At 35.9% G+C, this 27,636-nt stretch overlaps 1 protein-coding gene across 8 annotated transcripts in view; it reads left to right on the forward strand.

The window, feature by feature from the left end:
* The window catches only part of GTPBP1 (GTP-binding protein 1), a 270,000-nt gene that overhangs the window by 164,101 nt on the left and 78,263 nt on the right, over positions 1 to 27,636 (forward strand). For all 8 annotated transcript variants that reach the window (XM_090372553.1, XM_090372554.1, XM_090372557.1 and 5 more), the window contains 2 exons: positions 755 to 1,007; positions 8,579 to 8,674. In XM_090372553.1, coding sequence (XP_090228679.1) covers positions 755 to 1,007; positions 8,579 to 8,674 — 349 coding nt within the window. The remainder of the gene's footprint in view (positions 1 to 754; positions 1,008 to 8,578; positions 8,675 to 27,636) is intronic.

A 27,636-nucleotide genomic window follows, 5' to 3' on the forward strand; every position in this document is an offset into this window, starting at 1 on the left:
TTGAAACACCCTGTATAGTTAAATCTTGTATTTTCTTAGGAATATACTGTGTGAAAGTCATTCATTAAGTGGGATGAATGTTCAAAAAATTTTACACTTGACTATTTTATTTATGGAGTTTTAAATAATTTATCAAGTCTCTGAAGTGGAAAGTAGACAAAACTTTACCTATTTAAAAAGTGATATTGCATTCTTGTCAATGTTTTGAATCCAGCTTTTGTTATCTTAAGACAAAGCTTAGCAGATAACAGGTCTCCTCCAATCTTTAAAATTCTTATATCTGCTTGTTATTAACTTCCCTGATATATCCCTTGTAATTATTGAAGCATGTGGTTGTTAACCTGTCTTGGTTTCATTACATCCTTTTGTGTAATCAGCGAGTAATCATCTGTGGACCTTTGGGAATCTGGTTTCATCCTTGGTCTCTGAAACTTCTTGAATCCTCAAGGAAGTTCTAAGAGTTCCTGTATTTGCTTGTTATTAACTTTCCTGATAATTCCTTGTAATTGTTGAAGCATGTTGAGTAGTTGTTAGTCTGTCTTACATATCTACTCAAGGAGAATGCCATGCCCTTACAAGGTGCATTATTCAGCCATTTTAATGTTTTGTTTCCATAAGTGTTCTCTCTCTCTCTCTCTCTCTCTGTTATTTTTTCTATGAAAAACAGAGAGAACAGTATGAAACTATTTTTCATACTTTTTTTTTAAGGAAGTTTGCATGCAATAATTAATTGCTGATCTCCTTTTCTTTATAGGGTGGCTGTGGTTGGCAATGTGGATGCTGGAAAAAGTACATTATTAGGTGTATTAACTCATGGGGAATTAGATAATGGCCGTGGTTTTGCTCGTCAGAAACTCTTCCGTCACAAACATGAAATGGAATCGGGGAGAACATCTAGCGTTGGAAATGATATTTTAGGATTTGACAGCTGTGGACATGTTGTAAATAAACCAGATTCTCATGGTGGACAACTTGATTGGATCAAAATTTGTGAGGCTTCTTCAAAGGTGAAAATTCAGATTTATTTTCTATTTTTCAAGTTTTAATAATGCGAGTAAAGTGGTAGCTTAAGTGATTCTTGTTGGTTTTATTTCTTAATGAATTATGTACATTTTATTTAGTAGTAGTAGTAGTAGTAGTAGTAGTAGTAGTAGTAGTGGCAAGCTTACACAGCATCAACTAGAAAACATACACATCATCTGTCCATCCCTTCTAATAATATGTATAATTCTTCCTTAAATTTATTCAAAACAACCTTTTGCTGAAACAGCACATTATCTTTCTACAATCCTTCCTTATTTTAAATTTATGCCCCTTAAATGTGTTGTCTGAACAAGAGTAAAGATACCATCAACATATAACTTACTCAATTCATTCAAAGCATTAAACACCGCAATTAGATCTTTAAGTACTATAAAGTTTCCATTTGCTGAACTGAAGTTTTTCATCCGAGTGCCTTTTTGTTATCCCTACTAATCTCATTGCTGTTCTCTGCAGTACTCAAGATGTGGCTTAACAGAATAATCACTTCCTTATCCCTGGTGGTAAATTTTCTGTATTTTATTGATAAAATCTGCACTTCTCAGAGAACATCACGCCTGACTGCACAGTTACCGCTAGTTCTTTTTTGTTTTCCACTACCATGAGTATGTGTAGTGGAGAATCAGTGAGTGTGGTACTACACAGTTGGTATGTTATTCTGGGATTTGTCAGAAGCAGGCGATATCTTAAACAGTTTATGTGTAACATACAATCCAAACAGAAATTTATAGGCAGAAAAATCCTAGGTAAACTAATTTTTGAAAGCATAATGTGTTGGTTATGTTGTCAGTAAAATATTTATTTCTAAAGTTCTGTGTGGAAAAATTTTACACTTGAAATCTTGTTTTCCTACTTCATAGCTTTCCAAAGTTTTTCCATGGTGACCTCCCAGGGACATTCAAAATTCTGTACAGCACCTCACCACAAAAAAATAAAGTTGTAATGTAATAATAGTATTTACATAACTTTTAGAAGGGTAATCGTAAAAACACATTTATAAACAAATTTTTATTAAAAAGATTTTTCAAGTTTAGTGACACACATATGCTTGATGTGTCTAACAAATTTATGTTAGGATGAACCAGGATCAAGTTCACCCACATTTTCTCATTTAACATTTTAAACTTCATGTTTCACTGTTTTATATTGATCATTACAGAATAACCAGTTTCACAAGAATAGGTAGTTGAAAACTGCAACAAAACCATGAGAGCTCATTTAGCCAAATTAGAAAAATCTTCTTGGAGTGAAATCCAGATGCCATCTAGATAATTTTCTTGGTATTTTAACTTTGAGCTCCGGTTATTTTTCAGTTCTGCAAATTCCTTTTCTTCTTCTTCTGCCAGGGAAAGCCTGTTAACATCTGATGAAACAAAAGGATTTCTTATTCAGGCATATGCATTTGTGTTCAGATCTAAAAAAGGATCCTTCAAGTTTGTTGCTCAATAATGTCAGGTGTTTACAAATCAGTCTTTTATATTTTTCTTCAAATAACAATCAGAAGTTTTGGTAACATTTTATAATTGTCCCCATCAACTTTCCTGCACCAAATTTTTTATTTGTCTCTTAGCACTGAAATTTTGCCTATTGTAATCAAAATGTTCTCACCTTTTCCTAGTGCACTGGAATTTGTTTTGTTCAGGAGTTCAAACATAGACAAAAAAGCTAATTTTGTGCAGTATAGTTCATTTTTAAGTAGACTTATAAACTCTGTTTTATTTTCACACTCAAATAATTCCAACATTGCATCCTTGAGCTCATAAATGTGACTTAACACTCATCCCCTTGATAATTAGCATACCTTAGTATGAAGGAGAAGATTGTTGTGTTTTGTACCCATTTCTTTGCATATATGAGCAAATATAGACAAAAAATGTTCAATTTAAGATGCTTGCTTTTAATAAAGTTAAACATCTGCACAGTCTAGGTGGTAGATGACTTTCATCAACTGGTGAAATACTACCACTTTGCTTATTGGAGTCTTGAAGTGGTGAAACCCATGTTTAGTCTCTAGAGCAAAGTTCCCGGCATCCCCCCCCCCATACTTCTCCTTCAACCCATACACGGTACTAAGTACTATAGGTTTTGATACCTTTCGTGTTTGGGGTTTTCATAAAAAAAAAAAGGAAAAAAAAGTCTTTTCTATAACTATTATTAGGTCTTCACCAATAGGTTTTGCAACCAGTACCTACTGAGTAGAAATCAGTATGTGGTTAGTATTCTCATTTTTTTTTTTTTTTTTTTTTTGCCAAGGAAATAAAATCTTTTGTAGCCCCTGTCATTGAAGGAGCACCATCTGTGCATATTCCAAAACAGTTGTTCTAATATAAATTCAATATTGGTCCAAGATAAGAGTGAGAATTCCACCTTCATTCATTTTACTAATCCCTCTCATAGTGATTAGTAAATGGTGAGATTGGCAGAAGGACAACCATATGAGGAAAGACTCCAATTATGTGGGCTGCAGAGCTTGGCAACCAGGCACCTCAGAGGTGACTTGATTGGGGTTTATAATGCTCTTAGAGGGATTATTAAAATGAATGAAGGTGGAATTCTCACTGTTATAAAGAATTTCAGAACTAGGGGCCATAAATTCAAATACAGGGGTTGAGGTTGAGGCTGACAGTTTGAATTTATTCAAAGGTCAGTTGGATCATTACATGTGTGAGGAGGGAAGCATAAAATTTGTATTTTCTTATCTACTTGGGATTTTTTTTTTTTTTTTTTTTTGCCAGTACAGCAAAAGCCTGTGGCTGCCTTGCGCTATATGGCGAATACTATTACTATCTTCTCTTGTAGTAAGCATGATTTCTTTGCATCATAAATACTGTTCAATAATTTTTTCATTCATAAATAAAATGTATGAAAGCCAAGAGTTGGGCAAGTTCACTAACATCAGTAGATTCATCATCTTAAAGTGAAAACGTGGTATTGTTTTTCCCAAATGTATCTCTTGTCAGATTTTCATTGTTTCCAGATATATCCTGAATTTGTCATCCAATTGTGTTGTTAGGCAAAGGAACCTCCTTAATTTTAGCTTCATATTCAGGGCTGAATGTAGTTTTCACATGGCACTGCATGTCAGAATTATGGTTTTCTTGCCAACTGAGTGTTGTAGCATATTTTTTGCAATTATATTATGAGTGTGGTAGCATATTTTTTCAAATTAGCTACTAGATAATTTGAAAGCTTTATCCTAAGTCTTAAACTTCTTAGTAAATAAAGCACTCTGTGGTCTGTGTTTCAGCATATCTTTGAAATAATTGTTTTTTCTGTTAAATGGTTGTGTTTAGTCGAAAAATTTTATTTGGCACCATATTCACATTATTACTTGCCAGTTTTTCTTTGTAAACCAAACACAAAGTTAGAGCTACACCATGTAAAGCCAATTTTCAAATACTCCTTACTGTATAAATGTACTTTACCTTTTGTAAATTTTGTGCCAGTATTGCTATAGCCCAATGAGAACAAACACTCTGTCCTACTTATCTAAGTTTGGATGTCTATTTTGGTAGTACTAATTGCTTTAGACTCTGTTGTGTTATCTTTCTCAATATTAGCAATATTTCTTTCTCACAATAAATTTATCCATAACTAGGGTAATACTAAAAAGTCAACTTTCAAAAATTGAAAAAAAAAAAAAAAAAAAAAAATGCTGCAAACATTAATCAAGCCTAGAAAATATAAAAATATTGCACAGTAGCATACGACTAACATAATGCTGAACAGCAAAACAGCTGTGGTGGCACACAATTACTCAATAGTAGAGTGGTGCCACTGATGTCAGAACCAACAAACTACAGTGGTAGACAAAAAAACTTCATCACCTTAAAAAAAAGTAACATTTGTAGTGAAATGTATAAGATATTGTTTGAATAGAGTAATTTTGTTTGTCATAAAGCAAAGGTATTGCATCAGCCGTTTCTATAAATACGGCATTGGAAGGGTATACACACTCATTAGTATCCTGTTTTGTGGAGGTGTAAGCATGGCTCCATATGTTCAGTTGACACCAAGAAAAAAGTTTAGCTGTTGCCCTGTCCCAAGAAGAACTTTCTGCACATGCTATTGCTGATAAAATAGGCTGCCCCAGTCAACAGTATCCCGGGTGCTGAAATTAAAGCATGAAACCGGTGATGTGAAGAGAAGCCCTGAATCAGGCTGCAAGAGAGTGACGCCTTCCTAAGGTCAATATTTGAAATAGCTATGCCTTCGTAATCACGATGTTAGTGCTCCTGATCTAAAACTGGACTTTAAGATGGCCTCTGGGGTTGAAACAAGTGCACAAACTATCCAAAAACAGCTTTTGGAATGTGATCTGCATACCTATTGGCCCAAAAAGAAGGCTTTGTTGACCCAACAAATGAGGAAGAAGCAACTAGCTTAGGCTAAAATGCATGTTTCATGGACAAAAGAGCAATGGGACACTCATCTTTTCTGCATGGCTTGGATTGGGAAGCGATATGTCAGAAGACAAAAATCAGAAGTATACCATCCTGACTGCATAACACCGACTGTCAAGTTCCCCGCTGGTCAAGTGGTCTGGGGATGCATAAGCAAAGGGGTGGGGCGAATTAAGTTTATTAACGGAATGGTGAATGTAGAAACCTACACTGTTATCTTGGAGGTGTGCCTGAAACCTGTTATTAGGGATCACCACACAGATGTCCAAAACTGCATTTTTCAACAGGACTCAGCACCTTACCACACAGCAAAATTGGTAAGTTTTATGCTATTTAGATATAATGATGAGTTTGTCTTCTTGTCTCACAAACTTAAAACATACTTATGCCAATGTTTTCCCACGTTTTTCTCCCTTAAGGTGCAGTCATACCTCAGAAATGCTGGTATTATGGTGTTGGACTGGCCTGGCAACAGTCCAGATTTGAACCTTATTGAAAATTGATGGTGCATAATGTCGTCTAAAATTGCTCAGAAGAAGAAAAAGAAGCTAACAAGTAAGATTCAGCTCCAGGAGAGCATTGTAAGGTGTGGTATCATGAAATTGGGCAATCGTATATCCAAAAGTTGATAACTCTAAGCCAGATCGTTGCCAGGCTGTCATTAGCATTAGTACAGACATATGATGCAAAAAAGCAAGCTTATGCAGCATCAGCCAAAAAAACCACTCCCATTTCACCCGTCTGTTCGTTCCAAATACCTGTCCAGCTCAGTCTTAAATTTATTTTGGCTATCAACTTCCACAACAAAGGATGGAAGTCTGTTCCACCAACCAACTATCTGCTGGCTATGCAAACTTACGAACATTTATCCTACCTACATCTGTCTCTCCTCCATTTGAATATATGCCTTCTCAGGTGATTATACTGAGCAAGAGGAAGAATCCCATCAGCATTGAGCATGCTCAAACCATTCACGGCTTTATACGCCTCAATCGGATCACCTCGCGGGTGCCTAGTCTCCAGACACTGCAATTTGCAAAACTTAAGCCTTTCTTTCTAAGACAACCCTTTGTTACATTCACTAATCTTGTTGCCCTTCTCTGTACTCTTTCCAACAGCTGTACATCCTTCTTAAAATGAGGCCTCCAGACCTGTATACAGTATTCAAGGTGTGGCCTGACCTTTGCCTTATACAAGGGGATAATCACCTCTTTATTCCTGCTAGAAAAATTCCTGTATATCCTTGACAAGACACCATGAGCTACTCTTGCAGACTGTCCGCACTGCTCAGAAAACTTCATATTTGCCTGCACCATTACCCCCAGGTCCTTTTCGTTCTCTACGACTGTCAGTGTAGTACCACAGAGTTGATACATTATTTGGTTACTGCTTCCCATATGTAGTACTTTACATTTATCAATGTTAAACTTCATTTGCCATCTCTCAGCCCATCTACTCAACTTTTTTAGATCCTTTTGCAGCAGCGTACTGTCATTAGTGTGCTGACATTAGTGTCATTAGTCTCCCACCTTACCCTAGTCACGTGGCCTGGCATACAAGCATACAGTAACAAAGCCCCAACCTATTCATTCTATCTTTTTCCTTTAATAGCAGTCGTGCACATAAGCTCAGTCCATATCTCTATGTCTCTAAAACTATAAGCATTGTATTTACAACAAATACATAATTGAAATGTATTTGCGGGCCATGTAAAATTGCTTCGGGGGGCCGGATGCGGCCCGTGGGCCTCCAGTTTGAGACCACTGCTTTAGATGTTACCTACCTCCCCTAAACATTTGTAACAATATTTTTGAGACACCCTGTATATCTATATAAATTTTTTTCAGTATCAAGTATTATCTTTGAGTTCCGTTATATAACTTCCGTATTGAGTTATGTATTAGTTAATTATGTTACATTTGTAAAATCTAAGTCGTTATATGTGTTTAGTTAAAAAGTAAAATTTATTAACAAGATTAATAAATTTTACTGATTAATTGATAATATGATATACTATACTAAGCTAACGCTATCTAGTTCGGTATATAACGTTGTATCATATAACAATGGCGGCAAGTTACGAACGGTAAATCTAGGGACACTTAATTATTAATTAACTATCAAAATCTCGCTGTCTCAATTCAGAATAAACCAAGTATCTTTACTAGGTCTATAAGCTACTTATAGCAAATAATTTAATATAACAATTAGTCAATAAAGCGACTAAATATACCCAAAAAAACTTCCCGTTCGCCGGATCTGCAAATTTTGTAAAACGTGTGGATTGGACATCCTTACTGATACTAAGTAATAACCTACAAAATCTCTATCTAAGTTAAAATGTAAACTAAGTATCATAACTAGGAATATAAAGCTACTCTAGAAAATAAGTTAATAAAACAGAAAAAACTTCTCTATTTTCTAGAGCCGTAAAAACTTCGCCTGCACAGGCTACACTCATTCCTATTTCTCATTCTCGTTCCCATTTAATTGTAGCTCAGGGAGGAACAACAAAATATTGAGGACTTATTTTGCTGATTACATAATGCTATTACGTTAACTTGCAATAAAAAATGCAATAAAATGTATGTTTGGTTGTCGTGATTGCCATTTGCATGATTTCTCATATTTCCATTAATTACGCATTTTATCCTTTCAGAAGATGTTTATGGTATTAGGTATAACAGGTGGAGTCTTTTTTATTGGATTTCATTCACAGAGATATATATCCCCTCTAATAAATGCATTTCGAACAGTTCTGCAACTCACAATGAAGTGCGAAACACATTATTTGCAAAATTCACAAGTGATGCAGTTTTTTTGTCTGCCACTGTAGACTTAACCATGAATAAAAATGAGCTTAAAAAATTACCTTAAATACTAACTATTGGTGGAATTTTGCCCATATACCCCCTCTATTCTATTTTATTATTTACTGACTTATTTTTTTTTAGATCAGCAATTTTGCAAGACCTATTTTGGAGATCATTGTACTACCGTTTACAGTTACATGATTTCCAGATTTTAAAAAGTCAAAAGCTATGCTAATATAAAGACTTGTAAGAAAGCACTGTGTGTAAAATTATGCTTTTAATTTGGTTTATTTGTTAATTTTTTTCCATCTTTGTTTTCAGGTGATAACATTCATAGATCTTGCAGGTCATGAGAGGTATTTAAAAACTACTATTTTTGGAATGACTGGGCATTTACCAGACTTTACCATGCTTATGGTAAGCTTAGTTTATATAAATTATTAAAAGTTCTCAATAGTAACTTCAAATAATGCCATGCACATAATTGACTGTTCACTATATTTAATTCAGCTTCCTATAATTCTTAAGTCATGCTTGTTTTATATAGATGTTAGCATGTATATGTCTTTACCCACATACTATCCTGTAAAAAGTATTTCAACACCATTATATATAGAAAAACACAAGTTTGATGAACATGTTAATAAGATGTACAACTCCTTTGGTCCCAGAAGATTTGATTCACTGTGAAAACAATTGACTCTTATTTTTTTATTTTTTTATTTATTTATTATTTTTTTTTTTGTAGTAGGCAGCAGAAGTTTGCATTCATTTGGCTTCATTTTCCTTAAACTAGATATTTATACTGCTTACTATATAGAATGGAAAATTATCAAGATGAGACATGAAGATGAGTGATCATTTTATACAGCTGACAGAAATCATCCAATCAGTTATATTGGTTATAATGTCATAAACCAAGTCTGTGTTGATGGTTTATGACATTTTAACCAGTGGTCCAAGTCTGAAACACAGGAAACAGCCCTACACTATGACTGCTTTCTCTGAACTTCACTATAGGCTATTCCTTTTGGCATTCTCCACAACTCATGCTCAACTGTGTAATTGCAGCCCATTACTCCCTACCCTGCCATGAGCCAGAAATGATTGGCTAGGCACCACCAGACAGCATCTGACATTTTGTTGTTATAATATGGAGTTTATGAGCTGCTCTGTCTTGAAAATCTATGCTGTGCAGCACCTTACAGACCATGGATATACTTATGAACACTCCTGTGAATGCTGGAATTCCCACAAAATGCTTTTCAAGGAGATCCTTCTGTTTGCTTTTGCTACTTTTTTCAGATCAACGATTTCAGTTCAGTCATTGTTTTTGATCTACCTGACCATTTTTGTGCACCTCCTTCGCTCTCATCCTACCTTTTCATTGCAGAACTTAACAAGGTTCAGATGTGTGGCTGTCTCACAGTGGCAAATTGCAGATGTGGTATCTAATGATTAAGCCTTTTTAAAATCCTTGCCCTGATTCATGCCTACCAGAATACTAGAAGCTCCTGACCAATCGAATATGCAAGACTTCTGTTCTTCTTTTCCTTGGTTGGATTACTGTTTTAAATCTTCTGATCCACATTTACTCAGATTGTGTTAGTTAAATTATTCTTTAAAGGATGAAATCCTTTATTCTGCATTTCACCTTTAAAAACTTTGGTTCCCAACAAATGCACTAAGGCTGTCCAAGATAAGAATGTTGCATATTCGATTGGCTTGTCCAAAACCTCAGTTGGATGCAAGCCAATTTCTGTTTACATTATAGATTTTAACAATTATAAAGCAGTTATTAATCAATCAAACATGATTGTAAACAAGTTAAGAGTAGAAAACTTGCTTTCTGTCCAAATGGTAGTCAAGCATTCTAGGGTATCTTGCCAAAACTATTGCTGTGACTTTTGTCCATCTGTACTTCCACCTCTGTTAAAACCCGATGATTCTGTTGCATCCTCAGCTAAAGATGACTTGCTAGCATCCTACTTTTCTTCCAATTCTTGTATTGATTACTATGATAAACCTCCCCTTCTACCATACCCAACACACTCCATTCAGTGCCTCCTGTGGTCTTCCAACAGAAGGCCATTAGAAAAATTTTGAACATTTTTAATGCCAAGAAAGCACCAGATCCTGATGTCATTTTTCCACTTGTTTTCAAAACCTGTGCTCCTTAACTTACTCCTGTTCTGTGTCACCTTTGTACACTTTTTTTTATTTCACTGGCATTTTTTATTCTAGGAATTTTGCTCATATCTAGCCAGTCCTAAAAAGGGTGGCAGATCTCTTTCATCCTATCCTCACTCTTTTGCACTTACCTCTACTCTTTCCAAAGTAATGGAGAAATTCATCAACTGCCAACTCTTCAACTATCTTGAAACTTTCCATCTAATTGTCAGTGTGGATTCCATCAGTGCTTAATCCCACAATAGTTTCAAGGTGATGTGCACTGCCATTTGCAGGGATCATTATTCAAAATAATGGAGTACCTTTCTATTTCTTTATACATGCATGCATTTACTTGAACCTGCATTATTCCCCAATGTCTGGATTAGGTCTGGAGGCTCAATAATTGCTTCCATAAAGTTTTACATAATTCAGAAAACTTGTTTGAATTGCTGGTTATCTTATTGTTGGCTTTAAAACCAACATACAATACTTTTAAATTGTATTTTAGCCATATATTAATGACCTTTAGAGTTTTCAGTGAGAAAACTTATTTTGTTATTTCTCTTCTCTTTCTGATATAAAATACTCATAAAGTAAAAAAAAAAAAAAGGAAAAAAAAAAAAATGCCCCAAATATTATCTTTGTAATTTTATGGTTTCTTAAAACTTGCCATCAGAAAACTTTCAGAAAACACATGTGTTTTCTGAAATTGTTTCAGCAAAGTGCTTTAAAAATGCAGTTTCGAGCTATGTGTTCATTGTAATTACATTTACAGTAATGTAGTAATAATGCTTTACTGGATGTCCATAAATGATTTTTTAAATTTTAATATTTTATTCCTCAGAGTATGTTTCAGATGCACATAAGGAATATAAACCATCTGAAACACCAACTCACAAAGTGTTGTAAAAAGATTAAGTTTTGTATGGATGTCTCAGTAATGTCAAAACATATTCAACCTTGTATCATACCTTTTTGGAGAATAGTGTGGTCAATTTTTGTGCCTGCCTCTGTGCTTCATGTTTTGAGCTCTTCGAGTGTTTTCATCAATATTCATTGAATATAGAGTTCTTGCAGGCACTAACCAGTTTTTACAAATTCAGTGTCAGTATAATAAATTAGAGCAGGCAACCAAAATAATTTGTTATTCTGAAATGTAATAAAAGATGTCAGAACAATAGTTACTTATTACAAAATAACTACAGTCAGTCCTCGTATAACATGTGTTTACACTACACAAATTCGATCATACAAGATTTATAAATAGGGGTATGATGCTGCAAAAAAATATGAAATTGTGAAACGCTTTGAGTGGAATGAAAAAATGTGATATTGTGCATGCTATAGACTTAAATGAGACAATGCTGGGAACAATTAGAAAGAATGCAGAGAAAATAAAAGTAACTTTAATAGCAGGAACGGCTCAAAGTGTAACAAAATACATAAGATCAAGACAGAATTGGTAGAGGTGGAATGTCTGTTATCTGTTTGGATAGAAGATCAAACAGAGAAGAGATTAGGAACAAGTTTGCATACGATAAAAGTAAAAGCATTAGCAATATTTTATTACTTAATAATTGTAATAAATTGTGTTTGGTAATGTTTTGATTATAAATGTGTGTTCAGTCTTGAGTGGTTGGCACCTAACCCTATTTTTCCCATGAGGTCTGTTATTTATATTGCATTACATGAGGGCTTCTGGAAACTCAACTATCGTATTATACGAGGACTGACTATGCAAAAAAAATTTACTTTTGAAGTAGTTATTTATTTTTCAATTAAAAAATTTGGAAATTTAGAAATGTGTTTTTTGTTTGTTATTTTCCACAAAACAACTTAGTAATTCTTACTGTAATGCTACAGTTTTTCCATTTTCAAATTTATAAAACAATAACAAGCAAGCCATCAGATGATGATGTAAACAACCATACTACTTCACATAAAGCTGCAAATAAATGTAATTTCTGTATCATCACATTTCATGAAATATGGTATGTAACTCTGTCACTTCAAAAAGTAAGACTAAGAAGGCAGATTGATTAAAAACTATTTTTGAACGGACAGTTAATTGCCCAGTTAGTAAATCATTAGTGTTGCTGGATGCAAAAGGCCAAAGGTTAAGAAGTGTGTCAACTGAAACTGCCCCTCCCAACTATTACTCTTAGTTGGTTAAGTATTTTTGCAGATTTGTTATAAAGTTTTTTTTTTTTTTTTATAGCAAGATGAATTTTTCTTGTACTAAACTGATATTTTTATTAAAATTAAACAATTATATAAAAACATGGTAGCTTGGCAGGGGATGGGAGGTACTAAGTACTCTAAAAATAAGTGCACTATTGCAGAATTAAAAGCAGTAAAAATATTTAAAAAGCAATAATTTGCATGTACTGTGCAAGTTAGTAGAGGCATATGATGCAAGAAAGAAAGCTTATGCAGCATCAGCCCAAAAAAAAAAAAAAAAAAAAAAACGCTCCCATTTCACCCCTTCGTTTGTTCCAAATACAGGTGACCCCCGCGTAACGCTGATAATTCTTTCCGGAAAAACAGAGCGCTAAGTGAATCCACGCTAAGCGAGCGCCGCATTTCCATAAGGTAACATATGTATTTGTGAGTTGCGGTCGGTGCCATAGGATATTTCCTAATCAATTATAAACGGTAGTGAAAAAGTGCACAAATGTCGGTCAAAATATTTAATATTCAAATATTTGTACATATAAAATATTCTGCATTACATACGTATATAATTATGTGGTAACTACTTATGTACCAAATTAAACTTAAAATTCCAATTAAAATCATGAATTTAATTGATCTAAATTGATTTAATTTAATTGATAAATTTAATCATGAAAAATGTGTCGATTTTGGGTTGAACTTTGGCCCTCTTCCAAATAAAATAAAAGGGGTATTAATTTTAAATCCCCCGAAGCGTTACCACCGAACGATAAAGTCAACCGATCCTTTGCTGCTTTGAAACCTGGCATGTTTTTTTCTTCTTTCAATATGAAACTTCTTTTAGACATTCGTTTCCACAAAAGTCCCACTTCATCTATGTTAAAAACTTGCTGAGAAGTATAACACATAATAATAATAACAACCCTCTTCAATAATTTTAACAAGTTCTTTTTTGAAAGTTTCGGCTCCTTGATCTGCACTTGCGGCTTCTCCCTGGATTTTAAATCTATTCAACCAGCTCTTACTAGTTTTAAATGGTTCCACATTTTTTTTTTTTTTTTTAGGTGAGTTTTCTTCAGATCATTATATTGGCTAATCTCTCTCTCTCTCTCTCTCTCTCTTTTTATAATATTTAACTTAATTGAATTCTGCATTGGATATTATCTTCAATAAAATTTGTTAAAAGTCTTTCCATTTCAATCCTAATAGCCGGCCTAGCCCTAGTTGCTTGCAGTGGAACAGCTATCTTTCAAGCTGCCAAAATTAATTCCTTATTTTTTTTATAATTGTTCTTACAGTTAAACTTGCAAGTCCTAAATTATGGCACACATCCGCTTGTCTTTGACCAGAATCAATTTGCTTCAAAATGTCTAATTTAATTTTCAAATTCAGTCTTTTTCTTACATTTGTAGTCTTCATACTGCGCCCAGACGTTGTTGCTTTTTCATTCTTATTGGCCATTATTAACTCTTCGAAAATGTAACTGCATTGGTTGCATTAATTATGATACAATGTTCAAGTAAACTGTCCGTTACGCAAGATGTCTAATACTGTACTGAGTAATGACTAGACTTCAGATAAATGCATATAACGCAAATATTACAAGCAATATACTTGATCATTTTTTAAAATGTTGATCTTGGAACTATGTAACAAGTCACTGCACTGCAATTAAATTAGTGTAAGAGAAAATTTCACTGAGCGTGGCAAACGTTTAATGCTGTTTTGCTATTCATTTTCAAGCTATCGACTCCATCAAATGAAACAATTTCGTTAAATATGCCAAAAATGCAATCTGTAAAAGAGCGTTATAGTGATCTGTGACAGCGTTATAGTCAGATATGGGTTTTAATATATGAACAGCGTTATAACAAATCAGTGTAAAGCGAACCGCGTTATAACAGGGGCATGTATCTGTCCAGCTCAGCCTTAAATTTATTTAGGCTATCGACTTCCACAACAAAGGATGGAAGTCTGTTCCACCAACTAAATACCCGCTGGCTAAAGGCAAACTTCCGCACATCTATCCTACAACTGTCTTTCCTCGATTTGAATTTATGCCCTCTCAGGTGATTATTTTGAACAAGAGGAAGAATCCCATCAGCATTGAGTATGCTCAAACCATTCAAGGCTTTATACACCTCAATCAGATCACCTCGCAGGTGATCTGATTGAGGTGCCTAGTGTCTAGTCCCCAGACACTGTAATTTGCAAAACTTGAGCTTTTCTTCGTAATAGCAACCCTTTGTTCCATTCACTAATCTTGTTGCCCTTCTCAGTACTTGTTCCAACAGCTCTACATCCTTTTTAAAGTGAGGCCTCCAGACCTGTATACAGTACTCAAGGTGTGGCCTGGCCATTGCCTTGTACAAGGGGATAATCACCTCCTTATCCCTTCTAGAAAAATTCCTGTGCCATTGACAAGACACTATGAGCTACTCTTGCAGACCGTCTGCACTGCTCAGAAAACTTCATATCTGCCTGCACAATTACCCCCAGATCCTTTTCATTCTCTATCACTGTCAGTGATACTCTGACAGTGATCGAGAATTTCATTCTCTACCACCGAGTTGATACGTCACTCTGGGGTTACTGCTTCCCATATGTAATACTTTACATTTCTCAATGTTAAACTTCATTTGCCACCTCTCAGCCCATCTGCTCAACTTTTCTAGATCCTGTTGCAGAAGCGTACTGTCATTAGTGTCCTTAACAACCCTTCCAACCTTCATATCACCTACAAACTTGCATTAAGCTTGATATACCCCTCATCCGTATCATTTATAAATACAGAAAATAACAATGGACCCAACAATGAACCCTGAGGGACTCCACAATAACATTAGTCCACGATGAGCAGTGTCCATTGATTACTACTCTCTGTCTTCTCCCACTCAACCATCTCTTTATCCATAGCAGCAATTTGCCTCGAATGCCATACTGCTCCAATTTGTTCAGCAGTCTTCCATGTGCAACAGTATCAAAAGCCTTTCTGAGATCCAAATATATGATATCAAAATTATTCCCTCCATCCAGTTCCTTTGTGACCACATCATAGTATCCAATCAAATTGGTCAGGCAAGACTTTCCCTTAACAAAACCATGGTGTGTCCGACCTATAACTGAAGTCCTGTCTAGATGATCCTGCAGTGCTTCTTTAAGCAGTGCCTCCATTAATTTTCCTGGAACAGAAGTTAAACTAACACATCTATAATTACTTATGTTGCCCTTTGATCCTCCTTTGTGAATTGGGGTCACATTTGCACATCTCCAGTCCATGGGTACCTCCCGTGAGTCCAAAGAAGCTCTCATAATTATGTCTAAGGATTTGCTTACTTCCTTTGCTGCCTCCTTTAATATAACTGGATAGATCCCATCCACCCCGGGTGCCTTTTTTTATTTCCATTTTCAACAATTTCTCCTCCACTTTCCTCTCAGTTATTACAAAATCATCTAGCTCACTGCCAAAGTTTAACTCACCTCTGTCATTCCTCTCCCTGAATAACTCCTCATGTGTGAATGTAGATGCAGAATACTAATTTAGTTTCTTAGCCACCTTAGCAGAATCATCAATATCCAGTGGACCAATCTGATTCATCCCTTTCCTTCTAGAATTTACATAGGTAAAGAATTCTTTGTTGTATTTCTTTGCATCCTTTGCCAAGGATTTCTCATAATCTGCCTTTACCTGCCTAATCTCCTTTGTGATTTGGTTACAGACCAGCTTATATCTATCATAGGCTTCCATGTCACCCATTAATTTATATGTATCCGATGCATTTTTCTGCTCTGCCATATGTGTCTTTAGTTCATCTGACATCCATTTAAGCCTAAACCTTGAACAATATTTCTTAGTTGGTGTGTAAAGCCTAGTAGCTTCCAAGATAAATTCTTCGAATGCCTCCATTTTGAATTTGCTGTTGGTGACATCATCAGTTGGTCCCACCATATAGAATTTAAATACTTTCTCAGACCACCGTAGTTAGTTGCTTTTTCTGTGTATTTATTTATTTTTTTTTTTCTGTTACTGACACCGCCATTATTCACAAGATACTTGTACCAACCAAGGATCAGTAGTTTTTGGTATTCCCTTCACCTCCCATGCTTATACTTATAGCAGATTTCATTTCATGGAAAGCTGACACAGAAATTGGTTTCACTGGCCCAGTCACCATTTTTGCGATACTAATGAATGTAGTTCTACTTTGTTGCAAGGATGTACAGTAGGCTGCAATAGAATTTCCAGATTGAAACCCTGTAATTGATCTTTTCAATAATTCATCTGTACCTTAAGCATTCTCTGAGCAGTAAAATGTTAAAATTGTAAAGATCATTTACAATCATCCTATATTATATGTACATATATGTATGTGTGCAATAAAGCACTTTAATTACTACTGTAGTAAAACATTTCACGATTTGTTACCACTCTTTTTTGTCTAGGTATCTCTTGTCCTTATTGGCAGATGTAACTGAATAAGACTATTTTGGTCCCCTCAAAAGTACTGGGATCTTAGTGATTGTTTCTGCATGATTGGTAAGAAACCTTGACCTCTGACATTTATACCAGACAAAGAGAGAAATAAAGCTGATAGGAAATGTTAGACTGAAGTAGTTATTAAAGAATTTTATTGTATGAATTCATTATTAAGTTTAGTTGGTATTAGTAATATGATGTGAGGAAGAAAAGCTTATGCAGCACCAGCCAAAATAAAAAAAAAACAGTTATCCACTTCATATGTCTGTTCCTGCCAATAATTTGTCTAAACTTTGTTTAAATTTATTAAAACTGCTCATTTCCACAACACTAGGTGAAAGTTCATTCCAGCACTCAGTTAAAATAAACCTAATTTTCCGAATGCCAATTTCTATACATTTTTTCTGCAACCATCCTCTTTCAATTTAAATTTATGTTGCTTCTGTGTGTCATCTCAGAAGTAAAGATATCATTAGCATTTAATTTACTTAAATTTTTTTAAAATCCTTATACAATTCAGTTAGGTCTCCTTGCATCTATCTGGTTTTCAGACAGTGCAATTTACGGAGCCCGTCTTTCTTGGTAATATAACCTAACCTATTATTTTGTGCTCCCCGATTAATCTTGTTGCTCTTTTCTGTACCCTTTCCAACAGATGTTTGTCTTTCCTAAAATGAAGTTTCTAAACCTGTATGCAGTATTCCAGATGTTAACCATTGCTTTATAATAACATGCACATATAAGTTATAAATCCCGTTCCTGGACGTCCTAATGCATCACGTAGGCCCACATCTAGAGACTTCAGTATACCACAAACCTATGTGGTGCGGTCAATTCACTAACTACAGATCCGGCCACGCACCAAGCCATTTCAATAGCACTGCCCGCACCCTATTCTCCAGGGCTTGGAGCCATTCCAGCTCTGATACAATTAGGCGTAACGAGATCTCCCGTGTGAAGGCGGACCTAACCAAATGTGGTTATCCATCCCATGTGCTAAGTAGATGCCTATTACAGGCAGAAGAACTCACATCCAACCCAAGACCACCGAACCAAGGTGGTATATCGTCCGCCTACATTCCCTGGCGTGGAATCCAGGCGTGTCACGATGGATCTCGAAGGTCCTTAGAAATTACAACATCAAATGTGTGCAATTACCATGCAGGAACCTACGTTCACTTGTCTCCAGCGTGAAGACCCCTGTCACACCTGTCTTACGCAGCAATGTAGTATATCACATCACCTGTAGAGACTGTAACAGTTGCTACATAGGAGAAACATCAAGAAGTCTCCAAGATCACCGTATGGAACACGACAGAGCAATCCAGTTTGCTGAAACTGACCAGTCCGTGGTTGCGGAACATTTTTGGGCCACCAACCACAATCTTGACCCCAAACGCGACTTTGAAATAGTAGACCACTCACGACACTTTCGCCATCACCTATGGCTAGAGTCACTCAACATAGTAAACAATCCAAAGGCATTAAATTGTCAGAAAGGCATACGTCTACACCCCATCCTCGAGACAACAGTTTTAATGCTGGATGATCAGTGGAGTAGAAAGCATCGCACGTCCGTGCAACAACAATGACACATGATTAACGTGCCTCACTCAGCACTTATTCGTTGTATATTTTTGTATTTAAATGTCAGTTGATGAAGAGACACGCGTCTCGAAAGCTACTATTAGTATATATTTGTATTCTTACATTAAACTGGATTTATAACTTATACGTGTATGTTATTATAAACCATGGACCCCAGTACACCAGGCCCATTCGTTACTGTTAACCATTGCCTTATGCAATTGGATAATTGCCTTTTTGTCCCTGCTGGTCAAATTCCAGTATATCACAGAACCACGTGGGCTGTTCTAGCAACCTATTTTGCACTACTAAGAGAATTTCATGTCAGAATGTAGGTCTAGGTGTACGATTATATTTAGGCGCCTCCGTAGCCAGGTGGGAAGGAGTAGCAGTGCGTAGCACACGCTTCTTGATTAGACCGGAGTTCGAGCCCGTCACCACCAAATACGGAGCATGCAGAAAGGTTAGGGAATGACCACCGCACTGGAGCAATATGGCCTTAGTTGCTAATGCTCCTAAAAACCAAATAACAACAACAACGATTATATTTAGTTCTTTTTCTCACCAACTATCTTACCAACTTACCAACAACAACGATTATGTTTAGTTCTTTTTCTTACCAACTATCTCAGGTATGATAATGTCTAAGTGTTATGTTATTCCGGGATTACAGCTAGCCAAATGCCGTAGCTTGCATTTATCAATGTTGGCTGTCCACTTAGTATTAGCATTGGTAGAGGCATATGATGCAAGAAAGCAAGCTTATGCAGCATCAGCTAAAAAAAAAAAAAAAAAAAAACACTCTCCCATTTCACCCCTCCGTTTGTTCCAAGTACATGTCCAGCTCAGCCTTAAATTTATTTAGGCTATCAACTTCCACAACAAAGGATGGAAGTCTGTTCCACCAACCAACTACATGATGGCTAAAGGCAAACTTCCACACATCTATCTTACATCTGTCTTTCCTGAATTTGAATTTATGCCCTCTCAAATGATTATACTGAGCAAGAGGAAGAATCCCATCAGCTCAAACCATTCAAGGCTTTATACACCTCTATCAGATCACCTCGCAGTTGCCTAGTCTCCAGACACTGTAATTTGCAAAATTTAAGCCTTTCTTCATAAGAGCAACCCTTTGTTCCATTCACTAATCTTGTTGCCCTTCTCTGTACTCGTTCCAACAGCTCTACATCCTTCTTAAAATGAGGCCTCCACTCCTGTATACAGTACTCAAGGTGTGGCCTGACCGTTGCCTTATATAAGGGGATAATCACCTCCTTATCCCTGCTAGAAAAATTCCTGTATATCATTGACAAGACACTATGAGCTACTCTTGCAGACCGTCTGCACTGCTCAGAAAATTTCATATCTGCCTGCACAATTACCCCCAGGTTCTTTTCGTTCTCTACCACTGTCAGTGCAGTACCACAGAGTTGATATGTAACTCTGGGGTTGCTGCTTTACATTTGTCAATGTTAAACTTCATTTGCCACCTCTCAGCCCATCTGCTTAAATTTTCTAGATCCTGTTGCAGCAGTGTACTGTCATTAGTGTCCTTAACCACCCTGTCAACCTTCGTATCATCTGCAAACTTGGACATTAAGCTTGATATACCATCATCAGTATCATTTATAAATAAAGAAAACAACAATGGACCCAATAATGAACCCCGAGGGGCTCCACTAATAACATTAGTCCACAATGAGCAGTGTCCATTGATTACCACTCTCTGTCTTCTCCTGGGGTTCGAGCCCATGACCACCAAATACGGAGGATGTGGAAAGGTCAGGGAATGACCACCGCATATCCTCGGAGCAATATGGCCTTAGTTGCTAATGCTCCTAAAAACCAAATAACAACAACAACATTTGTCTTCTCCCACTCAACCATCCCTTTATCCATAGCAGCAATTTGCCTCCAATGCCGCACTGCTCTAATTTGTACAGCAGTCTTCCGTGTGCAACAGTATCAAAAGCCTTTCTAAGATCCAAATATATGATATCAAAGTTATTTCCTGCATCCAGTTCCTTTGTGACCACATCATAGTATCCAATCAAATTGGTCAGGCAAGACTTCCCTTAACAAAACCATGCTGTGTCCGACCTATAACTGAAGTCTTGTCTAGGTGATCCTGCAGTGTTTCTTTAAGCAGTGCCTCCATTAATTTTCCTGGAACAGAAGTTAAACTAACAGGTCTATAATTACTTATGTTGCCCTTTGATCCTCCTTTATGAATTGGGGTCACATTTGCACATCTCCAGTCCATGGGTACCTCCCCTGAGTGCAAAGAAGCTCTCATAATTATGGCTAAGGGTTTGCTTACTTCCTTTGCTGCCTCCTTTATATTTGCCTTTTTTATATTTGTCTTCAACAATTTCTCCTCCACTTTCTTCTCGGTTATTACAAAATCATCTAACTCACTGGCTGAGTTTAACTCACCTCTGGCATTCCCCTCCCTGAATAACTCCTCATGGGTCACGCTTCTTGATTAGACCGGGGTTCGAGCCCATCACCACCAAATACGGAGGATGCGGAAAGGTCATGGAATGACCACCGCATATTTCCGGAGCAATATGGCTTTGGTTGCTAATGCTCCTAAAAACCAAATAACAACAACAACTCCTCATGGGTGAATGTAGATGCAAAATACTCATTTAGTTTGTTAGCCACCTGAGCAGGATAATGAACAGTTGAACCATCAATATCCAGTGGACCAATCAGATTCATCCCTTTCCTTCTAGAGTTTACATAGGTAAAGAACTCTTTGTTGTATTTCTTTGCATCCTTTGCCAAGGATTTCTCATAATCTGCTTTTGCCTGCCTAATCTCCTTTGTGACTTGGTTACTGACCATCTTATATCTATCATAGGCTTCCATGTCACCCATTAATTTATATGTATCCCATGCATTTTTCTTCTCTACCATATGTCTCATTAGTTCTTCTGACATCCATTTGGCCTAAACATTGAACAATATTTCTTAGTTGGTATGTAGCACCTAGTAGCTTCCAAGATAAATTCTTTGAAAGCTTCCCATTTTGAATTTGCTGTTGGTAACATCATCAGTTGTTCCCACTGTATAGAATTTAAATACTATCTCAGACCACCGTAGTCACCTTTACGAAAGCAAAAACCCTTTACTCCTGATGGTAGTTACCTCTTTGAGTAAATTCCACTTCAGCACACTGTGATCACTACCACCTAGTGGTTCCTTTATCTGCAGATTCTTAATGCATGAAGAATCACTACTGATAATGAAATCAAGAGTATTACTCCCTCTAGTTGCCTCCTGAACATGCTGATGTAGAAAACAATCATCCAATAAATCCACAAAAGCCTTGCTAGTGTGTGACTGACCAACCCACAAATTCCAGTCAATGTCTGGGAAATTAAAATCCCCCATTATAAGACTCTCTGATTTACTGGCGCACTCTATTTCCCTGTACAGTTTCTTATTATTCTCATCAGAGTCATTAGGCCTATAACACACTCCTACTCTCAATTTTGATCTCCCAATGCTTATGTCACACCAAACTGACTCGACATTGCACTGTACAGCGATGTCGACTGGCTTAACTTCCTTGGATTTTATGTTTCTTAACTAATAGTATAACCCCTCCTCCTTTCCTGTCTTGTCTGTCCTTCCTGTACACATTGTACTACCCAAATTCCACTTTTGCATTTCTTATATCTGTGCGACACCATGTCTCTGATATCCCAACAATATCTGCCTTAGATGTTCTGAGCAATACCTCAAATTCATCAAATTTATTTACCAAATCCTAGCATTGGTGTACATGCAAGTATACATGCACCTGTTCTTATTTCTAACTACCCTTGTGTTTACTTGTACTTCAATGACTGCCAGCAGTCTCTGAAATATCCTGCATCTTGTTTTCCAGGCTGCTGCTCATTCCAATAGAAGCAGTGCAAGAATCACTTTCACCTCTGCCAGTGGCTACTGTTAATCTATTAGTCCTGGTATCCCCCTCCCAAGCTAGCAGTTTTCTCACCCACCTAACATTGGCTCGATAGCATCAGCAAATATTCTTGCACCCTTTCTATTTAAGTGTATCCCATCCCTGTAGAAGCAGTCTCGCCTGTTAACAAGTACAGACCAGGCTGAAAAAAATTCTACCCCTTGAGCCTTGCACAATCTTTCCAGGGCCGAATTGATCAACAGGGCTCTCATCATATACTCCCTCCTATTGTGTCTGGACAGAATTGCAGACACTTTTAATTTCAACCCTAGTTTACGGCTTTTTTTTTTCAACAGTGAAATCTAGATCTTGATGTAGCATATGCCGATTACTGTCATTAGCATTAGCATTAGTAGAGGCATTTGATGCAAGAAAGCAAGCTTATGCAGCATCAGCCAAAAAAAAAAAAAAACCCACTTCCACTTCACCCCTCTGTTCGTTCAAAATACCTGTCCAGCTGAGCCTTAAACTTATTTAGGCTATCAACCTCCGCCACAGGGGATGGCAGTCTGTTCCACCAACCAACCACCCGCTGGCTAAAGGCAAATTTCCGCACTTCTATCCTACATCTGTCTTTCCTCAATTTGAATTTATGCCCTCTCAGGTGATTTTTCTGAGCTAGAGGAAGAATCCCATCAGCATTGAGCATGCTTAAACCATTCAAGGCTTTATACACCTCTATCAGATCACCTCGCTGGTGCCTAGTCTCCAGACACTGTAATTTGCAAAACTTAAGCCTTTCTTAAGTTTTAAGTTTCTTAAGTCATTAACCATTGGAAGATGTAACTGAATAAGACTGTTTAGTTACAACTTTTTATCATAGCCAAACTCAGACATCAAACTTGAAAATCTTATATCAGTATCATTAATATATACATCACTTGTCTTTAATGCCATATTGCTCCAATTCATACAGCCATCTTACATGTGGTATAGTGTTAAGGGCTTTACTTTAATCTAAGTATATGATGTTGAAATTATTCTTTGCATCCAGTTCCTTTGTGACAGTCTCATAGTAGTTAATCAGATTGGGTCAGGCATGATCTGTCTTTAACAAATATGTGCTGTGATTGCCTTATGGCTGTACTACTTCTTTTAACTATTAACCTGTAGTTTTCTGTAGTATATAGTTTAAACTTACAGGTCTTAAATTACCTAATTCACCCTTTGAACTTCTCTTGTGAACAGGAGATACATCTACACATCTCAAGTCTGTAGGGATTTCTCCTGAACATAAGGATGCTTTCGTTATTATGGCTAAAGATTTAGTTACCACTTTCACAGCTTCTCTTAATATAATTGAATAGATTCCATCAGTTCCAGGAGTTCTGTTCACTTTTAGCTGCAGCAGTTTCTCTACAAACTTATTTACTGTTATTATTAAAAATCATTTAACTCCAAATCAGTATTTAATAGATTTCTGCTAACCCTGTCTCTAAAAACTTTACCTGTGAATGTAGTTGTACAATGATAGTTTTTATATGTTATCACTAACCCACATGAACAGCCAGGGAAGCTGTTCATTGGGCTCTTCTAAACACAAGCTATACCATAAGAAGATGATCATTTACAAATGGATTAAAGTGAAGGAACATTGTCGTTTTTTTGAAAAAATCTCTTCACTTTTTGAACTGGTCACATCTCTCTCTCTCTCTCTCTCTCTCTCTGGTCTTGATTATAAAATTTATTGGCATCTTGAAACATCAATATACTATAGGGGAAAAGTTCCCACTGCTTTTAAGTCAATTTTACCTCAATTTCTGATCTATAACAAGTACTAGAGTTAACGGCCTACTGAAGTTGACCTGATTCTATTATAGAAGAAATTCTATGTTTGGTAGGAAATAATAGTATTTACCCAGTATATGCATCATTATATTGGTATTATGGTGGCTATTATATTCTCTGTATAACTATTTTTGATAAAAGTTACTTTTCATTAACAATAGGTGTACTAGTGTTTGAGTTAAATCATTTACTTTACATTCAATTCAGGAACATTAATTAAATTTTCAGTTTTAAATGAAATAAGAGTTTTCTTATTACCACAGTAAAATTAAATTGTTCTTCAGTTAATAAACTAGTAAATTATCATCCTTTGCTATATTAAAATAAATATGTTTTAATGATGGTGTAAGAGGAAAAGTTTAATTTAAAAAAGTAATTTAATGTACTATTTGGCATGAGGTGTGTGTGTGCTTTCAGGCTTCACAGATTTTTATAACAAAATGGAAAAATTATATTATAGTGCTGCTTGAAAAAAAAAAAAAATTACAATAACATAATCCTAGTGAAAATTTTTATAGGAAATGCATGTAGTGTTACTTGAGTGTCTATGGAATGAGGTGTGTCTGAGGTAAGGAGTTTAGTTGAGTGTAAGCAAAGAAGTAGCTTTAAAGAAACTTATTAATATAAATTCTCTGAGGTAGGAAATTTTGAATCTCTTAATAGGATTTATTCAGCTAAATGGAACTGCCTTATTAAGAGCAGTACAGTAGAGCATCGAAAATTCGAAACGTCCATAATCCAAACGAGCCAGCATTTATTTATTTATTTATGCTGGTGCCATAAAATAATTGCAGTAAGTGCCAGTTATTGTGATCACGTTTGTGAATTGAATTTTGATTCTAATAAGTGAAAATCAGAGGAATGTTATCCACGGGCTATAAATTTAGCACAAATTTATATCTTTTTTTTTCTTTACCAATTAACAGAATTAAATGTATATGAAAATCTGAAGAATATTATCCACAGGTTAACAAAATAAAAATAAATTTATGCTTATGCACAGAGCTTAATTAATATAGATACAGTACTAAGTAAACGTAACAGTTTGTAGTCTGTTATTCAACACACCTTGTAATCTGATATTTCTGTTCACTGAAATTTTTTGGAAGTTGTAAAATCAAAACAATAAAAAAAAAAATAAGTGTAAATCGAAAACAAAGAACACTGCATGCAGAAATTACAACACGATATGAACAAGTGAGATACAGATTTAAAAAGATTTTGAACAGAGTTTTTTTGCAGTTTATTTTACCATGCTGTAGTTTTATTCATTTTTTAAAAGGAAGAGCAGAAATTTTTAATAATTGAACCGAAGATTGAGACTTTAAACAAACTTATTAATTAAAATAAGTTTGTTTAAAGACTTACTAAAAAGTCTTTCAAAGCAAAATTTTATGAGGTTGGAAAGTCAACCAGAACAAACATAAACAACAAGGAAAAAAATGTATAAGTATAGTGTGAAAGCATCAATAATACATAGCCAAATCTAAATGAACAGAACATTAGCAAAGCAGCATCGTTTTAAGTTATATCTCATATTGTGAATACCTTCACAACGAGTTGCCATGATATTGCACTACTTCGAATAAGTAACGCTTCACCTGAGGAGAAGACTAATGTTACTTATTCTCAGATGGATACCACCACCCAGACGGCACAGTTTCAGGCCTATTTGGCCCTTCTTCGGTGGGTGGGTGGGTAAGTACCCGAGTGATGCAATGATGGCAAAACAGTTATGAAGTATAACTCCACAATATGAGAGATGCCTGATGGTGTATGATGTATTTAGACTATATGTATTTAGATATAACTTAAGACGATGCCGCTTTGCTAATATTCTGCTCATTCAGATTTGGCTATGTATTATTGATGCTTTCGCACTATACGTATACATAGTCTAGACTTTTCCATAGCTTGAGGCTACACCCTAAACGCTTTATAGTCTAAATTTACCATCAACTTAAAAATGAAGCTTGAAAGGTTAGGGTTGACATACAGTTTAACTTCCACTTTAATCACCAGAAATTATGACCTGTGTTTCAGCTGGACCTCAGTCTTATTTACTGCCTTCAGTTTTAACTTAGTGCAGGTAAATAGGAGTGCTAGTGAGTTTCTCATGACATCATTTCCGTTAACAGATAAATGTTCACATTGAATATTTATTTAACTTATATTAAATTTATTTTATGAACATAAAATTGTAGTTGTAATTTTTTTATTATAAGCTCATGGCATGAAATTCCTATACATAGTTAGAAAAACATTTGATGGCACGATGCACAGTGGGAGTGGAGAATGAATTCAGTAACTCCTGAACCTACCGATAAGTGGCTCATTTTCAACATAATATGCAACATACTATAGGGGAAAAGTTCCCACTGCTTTAAGTCAATTTTACCTCAATTTCTGATCTTTTCTGATCTATAACAAGTACTAGAGTTAACGGCCTACTGAAGTTGACCTGATTCTATTATAGAAGAAATTCTATGTTTGGTAGGAAATAATAGTATTTACCCAGTATATGCATCATCCGTGATATAAAAGCAGTTTTTCCACTCATTTATAATAGTAATAGAGGCAAATGACGCAAGAAAGCAAGCCTATGAGGTTATGCAGCATCGGCCAAAAAAAAAAAAAAAAAATTCACACAACCATTCCCTCTAAAGGTTCATCCAGTTCCTCCTTGAATTTATTTAAGCTACCAACTTCCACAACGACAAATGGAAGTGTGTTGCAGCAGTTAACCATCTGCTGGCTAAAGGCAAATTTCCACACATGTATTTTACATCTGTTTTTCCTCAATTTGAATTTATGCCCACTTAGGTTCGTAATCTGAGCAAGCGGAAGAATATTCCATCGTAATTTAGCGTGCTCAACCCATTCAAGGCTTTATACACCTCAATCAGATCACTTCGCAGGTGCCTAGCCTTCAGCCACTACAATTTGCAGAACTTAAGCCTTTCTTGGTAAGAGAAACCCTTTGTTTCCCTTCTTTGTACATGCTCAAGCAAATTTACATCCTTAAATGAGACCTCCAGACCTGTATGCAGTACTCTAAGTGTTGCCTGACCATTGCCTTATACAAAGGGATAATCATCTCCTTATCAATACTAGCAAAATTCCTGTATATCATTGACAATACCCCATGTTCTGCTCTTAGCAGCCTGCCTGCATTGTTCAGAAAACTTCATATCTGACTAC

Source organism: Mastigoproctus giganteus, chromosome 4, assembly GCF_048544385.1.
Source record: "Mastigoproctus giganteus isolate SK-2022 chromosome 4, ASM4854438v1, whole genome shotgun sequence".
Taxonomy (NCBI): Eukaryota; Metazoa; Arthropoda; class Arachnida; order Uropygi; family Thelyphonidae; genus Mastigoproctus; species Mastigoproctus giganteus.